Below are 12,199 nucleotides of genomic sequence, written 5' to 3'. Positions count from 1 at the left end.
AAGAAAAACTTAAGTAATTTATATCCAAGGATTTAAGAAAAACTGAAGAATTTTTAGAATAAAATTAATCACAAAAACAAAATTCAAAATACGAGTGATTATTATTTAATTTAAAGCTCCAAAATATTTTGATAAATGAATTCCCCTAAAAGCAATGATGGTAAAGAATGTTTGTTGGGTTGGAGAAGAATTTGAAAATGAAATTCACTCATGTTAAATGCTTAGTCATTTCTCAAAGAAAAATGAAAGACCTACTATGTGACAAGAACTTCACACCTGTTATGTTTTACTATTGAAGCAAAGTGATAGAGAAACTTAAACACCAAATGAATGTGGCTGCCTTTATTCAATTAAATTAAAAATAAAGTTAAAAATTAAATCCATTGCCCCTTTCCAACTCCCTTCTTCTCTCCCCTGCATATTCCCCGCATCTTAAAACAAACAAACTCTTTCAGAAATTTTCCTAAATTTCCCACTTCTCCAATTACACAATTGCCCACGTTCCACTCCTTACTAGTTGTCTCAGCTGAAGTCGGTCGGGGTTCTCTGGATCTCGCCGGAAAATTTTGTCTTCCGGCAGACAGTTTCCCGCCAAGAAATTATACATACTCTAACTCCGTTTAAATCACTTCTTTCACAGGTCAGTTCTTTTTTTGTTTATGAGCAATGTTGAATTTTGTTACAAAAAGGTTGACATGTAGATCTATTTAAAATAAGTTGTGATGTTACATTTTATTGGCTTTTGTTAATTTAAATGGATGTTACATGCTTGATCCGTGTCGAATTCAATACTATCTGGATATGAAAGTTGTTGTCATGCAAAAAGATGTGATTTTTTTTAATGGTTTTATAGTGAGATCTATTAATTAATTTCCATAATTTTTTGCCTTAAAAGTGATTTGGTTGATCTCTGCTTTTGATACCAGAGAGAGGTGAAGTGAGGGTTTATACTGCTGAATAACTGCAGCTTCAGTAAGAATTGAAAAAGAACAAGTGCATTTTGTTCAGTAAGTTACTTGCTGAGCACTGCCCTTTGTATACTATGTATGTATGCGGATGATGTTGTCGGTGTCATGATTTAGCTTTTCTATTTAGTTGCAGTTGAGTCACCAGCTGTAGACCATTGGTTAGTGGATTGGTTATATGGATTCGTCATAGTAATATTTCATGTTTGGTTATCTCTGTCTATGTTACGTGGATTCATTTATGGGTACGTATCCATTATAGGTGTGTGCATACCATTACTGATACATCAAGTTGAATATGCATTAAGTAACCACATCCTTATTACACCGTTTTGACAGGGGTATGTCAAGGGGAATGAGTGATCCATGTAATATGGGTCTTTGTATGCAGCAGTTGTAGTTTGGATTGGGTTGTAGTTAGATAAAAAGGTTGAGAAAATGTAGGATCTGAATGACATGTGCATGTATTTCATTTGATGTGCTTAAGCTGTTTGAGCTGACTATTTTAGTGAATGGTATATGAAATAGTCTTAGAAAGATGAAGGTGAGCTATGTGATCCTTAATTTTTGATATTTTAAATATATCTGACAAGTAGAACTACCAGAATTTTTTCTCACGGTGTTGCCTTACTTTATTTTCTTGTTTGCCCTTTCAATATTTTATTCTAATATATGGTGGTTGTACTCACAATGTTTCTTGTATTTAGGTGAAATTTCTTTAAATCTGAAATATTAAGCAGTTGACACATGAAGAACGGTATGGCAGAATGTGCTGTCTGTCATTCCAAGCTTGTTTCTCCAACTGTAAAAACTATTTCAAGGGCATATGATCGACACAGAAGCAAGATTTCATCAAAGCAGCGTGCTCTTAATGTCCTTTTGGTTGTAGGAGATTGTATGCTGGTTGGTTTACAGGTAGCGGTCCTCTTCACATGTTTTAACTGTTTACTCAGTGCTCAAAAAAAAGTTTTGTTCTTTTGCATGCAAATGATAATATCCTACGTGTAAACTGGAAACTTATTAAGCTTCTTGAATTCGTGTGGATTGTGTTCCTTTCCCAAACAATCACAGTTATTTGGTACTTGCTAAATTTTTTTGCTTTTCTATTGAATGTAGTTAACTTATTGCTGTTATTACATATCTATAGTCACTTGCTGTTATCAGCAAGGCATTTAAAATTTCTGCTTAATTATGAGAAAGACATAAGTCTCACTCAGTATTTATTTCCGTTTTCAGCCTGTTTTAGTATTTATGTCAAAAGTGGACGGAAAATTCAAGTTTAGTCCCGTAAGTGTCAACTTCTTGACAGAGGCGACAAAGGTCGTCTTTGCAATACTAATGCTTTTAATCCAGGTACACTTTATCTATGTTTTTGGTTTTACTCAAAATATTTTCTTCATATATTTTCTTTTAGAAAGCTCAATTTATGTGTCTTGTTGGATTGTTTCTGTAGGCCAGGCATCAAAAAGTTGGAGAAAAGCCACTTCTTTCAATATCCACATTTGTACAGGTAAAATGTTAGTGATGTGAGTGTTGTAACTGCTCTTAGTTCTTTATTGCTCATCATATCTGTGTAATATCATCATTCTTGCGTATGTTCTTTATTATAGTATAAAGTTTGTAAGTGATGCAGTATCTGAGGAGCCAGTCTCTCAGTTGAGTCCTCTTCTTACATGATTAACCTACCATATGTATGGCATTAAGGATGAGGAAGATGCCTAGCCTGGATGATTGTCTTGGACAAAGGGACAAATGAATTGTCGCTTTTGGGTGCAGACAGCCCGAAACAGCTTTCTCAATCATCAATTCAAATTATGTGTATGAACCTGCAAAGAAGAAAGACATCATGAGTTGTAAATTTTTTACCACACCTCCAATAGAGTTAGGCAAAGCTCCCAGTTGGGGGCCGCACATGCGGGAAGGAAATTTGAGCTTGATGCAAACAGATTGGGCCTTCAAGCATATAAAGTGTTAAGAAAGATCGGATTAGTGGTTTTATGAGAACTCACATCGTGAAGAGCTGCTAATGATATCATGCAGTAAACAAAAGGTGCCTGGCATGCTGTATATAGTTTATATTGGATAAACGAACTAAATGCTTCTCTTCACTGTGTATAGTCTACTGAGAAGAAACTTCAAGAAATCCTACAATTCTAGTTGCATATCAGGACGCCCTCATTTATTCATTCCACAAAAGGATCAATATATTGCCGTGAGTTCTACCTCTCTTCATATCAACATTCCAGGCTCTAAAGTATTGAATATTATCTACAGAAAAGGGAAACAAGAATAAACATAATGTGATGAATAAGGATGACGACACTGAGTTGATTCATGATGCGGAGAATAAGGATGAAGACACTGAGTTGATCCAGAGACGCTTAAACTCTTTTAGTATTGTCAAAGAATACTTTTATTGGGACAACTGCAAAAGACATGCCTAACATTGATATAATTTGGACCAAGCTCGGAAGTTGGAACCTTCTCATATTTCTACATAGTGTCAAACTGCCAAGTTTTATCATAGCTGAGTTTTTTTGGACCGAGCTCGGAAGTTGGACCCTCTTCTTATTTCTACATAGTACAAGCTGCCAAGTTTTGTATTGTTTTGGTTTTCTCCCCAAAGATAATTCAAGTTTGCACACTTGGCTGGAAAAAGAAAACTTCAACCTTTTTACCTAGTTTTGTTCCTTTTGTTTCACTTGTCAGTTCGTCCGATGTAAAATGGAAACATCCTTTAAGTGACTAATTGGTGCTTGCAAATACTGGTTTTCCTCTTTCTTAAGCTTCTAATGTGACCTAAGGTCCATAAACAACGAGACTGAGTCAATGAGGGGTGGGGAGGAAAAAAAAGGAAAAGTGTAGCACACTTGTTGAAAGACCTCCAGTTGTTGCCTTCACGGTTGTGTATGTAGTCTGCAACTTGATAAATGCCAGTGACTAGCTCCGGTTGAGTCAAAGAAACAGTTTATACATACATTTGACACCGGCCTGGTGTCTAGTTATGAAAATTTCGACTGATCATAATAGAATCGAAGACTTCTGATTCCTTCTAGATTGTTGACTGCATGAGAGCTTCCACTTTTCTTTGTTGCAGTGTCAGTTTCATTTTAAAATTGACTAATTCTTATCTGCATCCTGGTTAACTTGTGTTTTCCGTCACCATTCTATTAAAACCACTACTTTGCACCAATCTATTTCAGCTTCTTCGAGAATTAAAGTATGTTGTCAGTTTGTATAGCTTTCAGATACCATGTTGACAGCTTGATATCTGTTCTGTGTGACTGAAATCTTACTGGCTTGATATGCATTCATTAGTTAGTTGTCCATTGTATGTTTTGTACAAACATGCTACTAACATTTAACAGGCTTAATATTACTTGATATTTTCTCATGACCATTTTATATTTTCTTCAGGCTGCACGAAACAATGTGCTTCTTGCTGTACCAGCACTACTCTATGCCATAAATAACTACCTAAAGTTCATCATGCAGGTACTATTTGTTGCTGTTCTTGTCAGTTCTCTGAGTGATTATTCCCATTGTTTTGTTATTTCGTCCAGCATGGCACAATTTGTCTCTGCGTTTTTTCTTGTACTGTACATTGCTAGAAAGTTGGAATAGTGTCTAGTTTCACCCATTCATTCATTGAGAATAACAGGTCTGGCATGACAAGAGTTGCTGTCTCAAACTTTACGGTTTGTCTCAAAACTTGGAATATATCCAGTACTAATTTCTAAGATTACGTAATGACTTCTGGGCTAGGGAGTTGGATTTTTGCCTCAAAATAAGAAATCTTGAATTTTGCTTCAGTAGTGATGATTCCATAGAGATTGTTATTTGTTGATAACTAATACTCGACAAATTAGAGGACTATTCTGGTTTTGCAAGAATGCTTCTGTGTGCAATACTTCCAGCTGGCAGTCGCTTTGTCCTTAGCACGACTAAAAATTCCAAATAAGAGAGGCTGCTGAAGAACCAATTACCATTGTTTAGATGTCCTACTGGGTGAAGGTCTGGCATGTGTAGACTTGCCATGTCATGGTGCTGTAGGAGACAAGTGACAGTACTCTTTCTGCTTATGGCTAAGATGTAAATGGAGAATTACATTCATCTTTCGTAACTCTAGTGGGTAGTTCTACTGGTGAGCACCTTCCACTTCCAACCAAGAGGTTGTGAGTTCGAGTCACCCCAAGAGCAAGGTGGGTAGTTCTTGGAGGGAGGGAGCCGATGGTCCGTCTATCGGAAACAGCCTCTACCCCAGGGTAGGGGTAAGGTCTGCGTACACACTACCCTCCCCAGACCCCACTAGTGGGATTATACTGGGTTGTTGTTGTTGTTGTTGTTGTTGTTTCATAACTCTGTTTTGGTTAATGTGTTCTTTGCCCTATGTCCCCATTCACTTTAACAGTTATTGAGACACCTCTATAAAACTTGATTTGGTGTTTGGTTTTGAAGATACCGAGTCATGTATATATTATATTTGATTACTGTTCTACTACTATTAAGATCTTTTCACTGTTCAATATAATCTTTAAGTCCTAGCTTGCTAGATACCAGACTATACACGGGGGATTTTCTTTTACCACAGTTCTCCTTTTTCTGACATTTTTCCTCTAATATTTTTGTACAGTTATATTTCAACCCAGCAACTGTGAAGATGCTAAGCAATCTGAAGGTAACTGCTATAGTTGACCACTGCTACAATATATATCATCTGATTATTTTTTGCTGATTTTCTGCTGAATTCTTCAATTGCTTTACTGACGCTGATTGCTTTTCTTTCTTTTGCACAATCTTCTACATTTTGATTATTCCAGATTAGTTAGTCGCTTATTTGATCTCAAACATGAAGCTATGTATCAAGTGTATCGTTAGAATAATTACGGTACTAATTTTGGTATCAATGGACAGGTGTTCCATTGTCATTTTTTATTGCTGTACTAATAATACCAGCATCTGTGCTACTTCGCTAACTTAGTATGGAATGCCAACAAGTGTATTAGCAGTTGCATGTGTTGGTGCCAACCATAGGAAGAAGAACTCGGTTACTCATCTTGGATTGGATTAATAATTTTGTGCTGATCTATGAATGAGCCTTCTATTTGATTTATACTATACTTCTTCAAGTCTCCATCATCGGGGGCATCAGGAGTTTCATTCTTGACAATCTCATGCTGATCCGTCGATTAGCTGATATATAAAAAAAGTTACAACGACAACAACCCTGTGAAAATCCCACAAGTGGGGATATATATAAAAAAAGTTACAATTATAAATTTTTTATCTTAATTTATAATTAATATTGATCTAATTATATTTAATCACAAATTGTGATAAATAAATATTAGACTGGACAAAGTGATGTAATATCAAGAGCTCATATGTATTCTAAATTATCATTTGGCTGTGATTGAGTTTAGTCTGAATCATGGATTCGCAGTTCAAGATGATCAACAGTAAACCTATTCCATCATAAATACAGTGTAGGTAAATTCAGATTAGCATAATCCAACTTCATCCCTGAATTCAGCCAACTTTGGATTAAGCCTAAATTTAGATCAACTTGCATCCAGTATATCACCAGCCAGTTTGGGTTGAAGCGTTATTGTTATCGCCATTGTTTCTTGATCCAAATCTATCCTGATTAGATTCTGAATTTGGGTTCAGGACTTGACCGAAATAGCTCCCATTTAATCTGTATTATGGAGGCTTCCAGTGTAAATCACTATATATCTTCTTGAAATTTTAAGCAATATGGGCTGATAGTCTGTGTGGTACTCTTTCAAAATAGCTTGCAGTCTTTAGCAGGTGGTTAACTCTTCCTTTGACTTTATGAATAAATCTACTCGTGACGGGACTTTAGAGAAAAACTAGATATCTCATAATTGCTAGATTTTCATATGCAAATTTTTCTTTTGTTAGTGGTAAAAGGAAGAATGCTTCTGGTAATTTGGTTTTTGTTATAATCATGTTAATCTTTCCCTTGTTTCCTTCAGTAAAACATGGAAAAGCTTGGAGCATCCATAAAGTGCTATATTTAAGTTCTTTTAGGAATTTTTGAGGTGGTTATAAATTTTCTCCAAGATAATATTATGCACAAGGGTCGGACCCAACTAGTCTGCTATTCCTTTATTGGGTAATCTAGTGAAAGAAAGTTCTTTTAGCATCTATTCTAGATTGTCTAAAGTTATCTGTCCGAATCCTTCTTACATGGCCGAAAAAAGGACTACTCTTTTTTGTTCACTTGTCTCTCTCCTTGAATATTACCTAAAGCCAAAATTTTTATTAAGGTGGTTATTTCTTTTCAATACCTGAGACTTTACATATCAATTGATGAGTATCTTGGTTTCACTATTATATACCAGCAAAAGGATATGTCTCAGACTACTTTCTTGGATATTATGCTCCGGTAGAACTTTTCTTTAATTTTTACAATATTTGTTTCTTTGTTGTCAAAGTGCAGGTTCTGGTTATTGCCGTGCTTTTGAAATTTATCATGAAACGACGATTTTCCATAATTCAGGTTAGTGGTTTCAAACTAGTAAAATAAGCTGGTGTTGCAATATTGATTGTGAAGGCAGGAAGGAGCGAAGCATCCTGTGTAACTTCCTGCAGGATGATAGAAGTTGTATACCCATATAATAGGAATTATTATGGTACAGTGGGAGGCTCTTGCTTTGTTGCTAATTGGGATTAGCATTAATCAACTTCGATCCATTCCTGAAGGCACCACTTCTTTGGCTCTTCCAGTTACCACAATTGCATACATCTATACACTGATTTTTGTAAGTAATTAAAAGCTTCTACTACCGATTCATTTTTGTTCTGTTATTTGAAGAGGCATTAGTGAACCCCTGGACAGCATTTAAGACACTTGTTTATTACTGGCTAAAGAAGGGTTTTTCACACAGGTGACTGTTCCTTCTATGGCCTCAGTATTCAATGAGTATGCTTTGAAGAGTCAATATGACACTAGCATTTATCTCCAGGTAATTTCACCATGGTTGGTTATCATTTCTCTTATTTCTTTATCATCAGAGTGATCTGTGGTTAGCTTGGCTCATTATTTTCCTCTGCCTTCTTTCGCGGGACGATTATTACGTTTGAGTGGATGTAACATTTTTATATTCTTTTCAGTTGATGCATGTCAGATCTTGTCTCTCGAGCAATATAGATTATGCGAATTTCTCTATTCATAAAGGGTGGACGTGGCTTCTATCAGTGCTCTCTTCTTGAACCATCTGACATGTTACTGTTTAACTTGCAGAACTTATTTCTGTATGGGTATGGTGCTATATTCAACTTTCTCGCCATTCTTGGGATTGCTATATTTAAAGGTAATGGGGTGATTCTGAGGGTTTTCCTAGAAATCAAAATTTGGCACATGACAAGGCAAATAATAACTGACTTAAATAAAACTGCGCTTGACTTTACTGAGTTCACCGTTTTGTCAAAAGAATAACATTGTTACTTTGCTATTTTAATCTCATTATAGTGCTTAGATCCTTGCTTTCATGTTTTATCTTCAAGTAAACTGTTACAGTTATAAATACCTTATTATTACACCTGCCCTGGATTAGAATGTACCGCCGAAGAAAACTGCAAAATTGCAAATGACATTACTCTCTCATGGTGTAAATCATATTACTATACGTTAATATCATAGTGGTTGAAAATCATATTACTAACCTACATAGTAGTTGCAAAATCATATTACCTCTTAGACAAATCATACTAGTAAATCTCTTAATGGTAAATACAATGTTTTATAGTTAGGGAAGCAATCAGGTGTATATATCTACTTTGATAGGAGTGGTTATAGGGAACCTCATGATGACATATATGTCTATGTTTGTAACCTGTGCAAAAGTTCTGCCCTTGTTTTAAAAATCTTCTCTGAAATACATTAGGAAAATTGTGATAAACAAAATCCCATGCTGGTTTCTCCGTAGAGGTAATTGAAGTGGCAACATATGAGATCATGGATGAAGCCAATACTACTTCAGACTACCAATCAAAAAAATGATCTTACTTCAGAGCAAGGCTTTTGTTGGACAATATTCCTCCAGCCCCTGAAATGTTTCTTCTGAATTTTTCAGGTCCTAGTAGCTTGGATATATTGGAGGGGCATTCAAAGGCAACCATGCTTCTAATTGTTAACAACGCGGCACAAGGAATTCTGTCTTCCTTTTTTTTCAAATATGCTGGTGAGATTATCTACTCAATATGCTCCACCCTTTCTTTTTGGCTCATCATATCCTCCATTAATGGGATTATTATATCTATGTATTTAGCTCAAAGCCATCTCCTACTTTTAACAAGAAATTTTTCCTTTATGGTATTCTACTCAATAACACAATTTGTTTGTACCAGATACGATTCTGAAGAAGTATTCGTCGACCGTTGCAACGATATTTACAGGCATAGCATCTGCTTTGTTGTTTGGTCATACACTGACCGTAAACTTTCTTCTTGGGATTTCTGTTGTTTTCATCTCAATGCACCAGGTATAAAAATTGAGAGAGTTGTCCCTTTGATATTTCCCATTTTCTCTTTGGACTGACCATATAACTTTGATACTTCAGTTCTTTTCACCTCTTGCAAAAGTTAAAGATGACCAACAAAATGGGACATTGGAGTTGATTGATGTCCGGGAGAAGCATAGGTACTTACTTTACCTGTTTAGTATAACGTAGAATTGTTCTCAGCTGTAAGTTGTCTTTCCTTGTCAGCTACTGGTTCTTAGAATAATGCTTTCTGTATCCTATTTTCGTTCTTATATATGCATACTGAGTATGTGATAGGAAGCAGGTTGTGATGGCTTGCTCCTGGTATGTCTGTTCGTTTAAAATGTTTGTGTCTGGTGGAATGAGTAACATGATAATCCAACTATAGCCTCTTATAGCGGATGTAGTTCTGCACCTAATTCAGCTGCTACTCCACCCAAGAGGGTAACATAACACTGAAAGTTTCTCTGTGATGCGACTTATATCGTATAATTTAAGTTTATATCGTATCATTGAAGTACTCTTGTCGTTAATCTTTTGTACTTTTAAGTGTCAAAGTTCAGATGTAACCAATTTAGAGAATGTGTATGAATTTATAGCTCCCTGCATAGCTGAAGGGCTGTTTCTGTCTCTTTTTTTCTATTTCTGCAAATATTATCTCCTTGTTGCTTGATATAACGAATGCATGACCCTTTTTCTCAAAATAATTAAAAAAAAGTTACAAGTTATTATTGGCATAAGGTCCTTTGCCATGCAAGATATGTCCCAGCTTCACTTACTACGACAACAAGTGATACTTCAATTACTATTAGGTGATGATTGGCATTGGCCATACTATGTACAGAAGCATTCAAATAACTTCTCTTTTTAGACTGGTAACTACTTCGTGAGACCTCAATTGTGCAAGTCTTTTTTTCCCTTGCTTTGAGTTGGCCTGAAAGCTTCACCTGCTATTTGCCAAGTGCCAACCATAACATCAAATCCATCTATTAAAAGATGGATCTGAAATAAATGCTAAAATTTTTAGGTGTACATCACAGAGATGCATGTTCACCCCCTCGTAACCCCTTCTCACCTCCAAAGTTTAAAAAGATGCATCTGTTAATACTTCCCTTTTCTGTTGTTTTTCAGATCTAAAGATTCATCCTTCGTTAATATGGCAGCAGGAGCAAATGAGGAGGTATGGATCTATTTATCAGAAATTTATAGATGCCGAGTTTTCGCTGTATTTCCTAAGACAGGTTTCATATTAATTTCTTTTCCAGGCTAGTCATCTAGTAGGACCTGATGAAAGACAGCCACTTCTTCCAAGATGAAGTTATTTGAACTGTAAGTCTGCTAATGTCTCTATACTTTCTGATCCAAGTTGTTAACTTAGATACACATAAATTAAGACCATTTTCAGAGTTTTTATGATTTATGGATATGTCTCTTGGCTGCACTTCTTATTCGCGAACTTGGAGAGCTGCGAAGCATGTTGGAGGACTAAAAAGAAGACTAGGGTAGTTTGGTTGGCACCTTGGTCATCTAATGGAATTATTTATCATGTCCTGTTTTTCTTTTTATATTGATATGTATGAAAAGAACTAAACAAGAAGAATAAATAATTTGACGACCAACTGATGCCAGTAATTTTTATATTATTTTTATATTGGAGGACTAAAAAGAAGACTAGGGTAGTTTGGTTGGCACCTTGGTCATCTAATGGAATTATTTATCATGTCCTGTTTTTCTTTTTATATTGATATGTATGAAAAGAACTAAACAAGAATAAATAATTTGACGACCAACTGATGCCAGTAATTTTTATATTATTTTAGTACTTATTAAGGAACTGTTTATATCAAATAGTTTCCAAATCTGAAGTTGAGTACAGTAAGTAATGCTGCTTTCAGTTAACAATGATATTGATGAGACATAGATATAGATACCAAGAAAGTATGATGTCGTTGACATTGTCAAATTGCAACTATATTGAATGATTCACAACTAAAGTGCATCATGTACCACCAGATTAACGTGGAGAACTTATCCTGCATGTCTTAGTATTTATTCATCTGCAGTTCCTGATCTCATACGGTGCTTGTTTTATTGTTATTAGACCTTTTTCTTCTGTAAATACAAGCTGCTTACCAGAAAATTGTTATTGTAGGTCATTTTTAGGGCATTTTGTGGTGAGCATTTACAGGGAGTGTAGAATACGAGGTCATTCAGATTAATATCCAGAAGAAATAAGGAAGAACGTTCTGCTGTTTCTTTTTCTTCTCTCCAAAATTTGGTCAATCCCTCTGTGCTTCACGGGATTCTTTCATCTGGAGAGGACTATATGTTGATGATGGAGTTTTAGGTAGACAACAGCAATATAGTTGTCCTGCAATACAAATATGTGCGATGGATGCTGTATAAGTTACATACCACTTACAAAAAGACATGTAGTGTTACACATTGATTTTCTTGTAAACAGTTGACAGATATCAATTCTTTCATATATTCTTGTAATCAAGTGAATTTTGATGATAGAACTGTGCCATAGAATTTGTTGATGTTTATTTTCAAAAAGGATGTTGGTTTATCCTGGTTTAAAAGGTAGACGATGGTTCGAAATATTGGTCGTTTTCCTATCTGTGTTTAAATTATGCTTCTTTGCCTCGTGAAAATCTCCGAATTTGGATATAATGTGCCTATAACCTAGTCAAATTAAGAAGGTGAGATTCACCATTGCAG

The 12,199-nt window shown here is 35.4% G+C and overlaps 1 protein-coding gene across 1 annotated transcript; it reads left to right on the top strand.

The window, feature by feature from the left end:
• Positions 1–244: 244 nt before the first annotated feature.
• Positions 245–12,034, top strand: LOC107768867 (CMP-sialic acid transporter 3). Its single transcript, XM_075229138.1, has 16 exons — positions 245–640; positions 1,673–1,880; positions 2,202–2,318; positions 2,419–2,475; positions 4,383–4,460; positions 5,599–5,643; positions 7,432–7,491; positions 7,631–7,753; positions 7,880–7,957; positions 8,236–8,305; positions 9,068–9,175; positions 9,342–9,475; positions 9,554–9,633; positions 10,607–10,655; positions 10,741–10,804; positions 11,628–12,034. Exons 2-15 carry the CDS (start codon positions 1,713–1,715, stop codon positions 10,789–10,791), a joined length of 1,218 nt encoding a protein of 405 aa, XP_075085239.1. The 5' UTR covers positions 245–640; positions 1,673–1,712; the 3' UTR covers positions 10,792–10,804; positions 11,628–12,034.
• The last annotated feature ends 165 nt before the right edge of the window (positions 12,035–12,199 follow it).

Source organism: Nicotiana tabacum, chromosome 14 (assembly GCF_000715075.1).
Source record: "Nicotiana tabacum cultivar K326 chromosome 14, ASM71507v2, whole genome shotgun sequence".
In the NCBI taxonomy this organism is placed as follows: domain Eukaryota; kingdom Viridiplantae; phylum Streptophyta; class Magnoliopsida; order Solanales; family Solanaceae; genus Nicotiana; species Nicotiana tabacum.
The sequence above is the reverse complement of the archived record's forward strand: the minus strand, read 5'-3'. Positions and strand labels throughout refer to the sequence as shown.

Excerpts from the sequence above, each read along its gene's own strand:
- LOC107768867 (XM_075229138.1), top strand. The coding sequence starts at position 1,713 with ATGAAGAACGGTATGGCAGAATGTGCTGTCTGTCATTCCAAGCTTGTT. Across the intron at positions 1,881-2,201 it reads GTATGCTGGTTGGTTTACAG|CCTGTTTTAGTATTTATGTC; the intron begins GTAGCGGTCCTC and ends TTCCGTTTTCAG. Across the intron at positions 10,656-10,740 it reads CAGCAGGAGCAAATGAGGAG|GCTAGTCATCTAGTAGGACC; the intron begins GTATGGATCTAT and ends TTTCTTTTCCAG.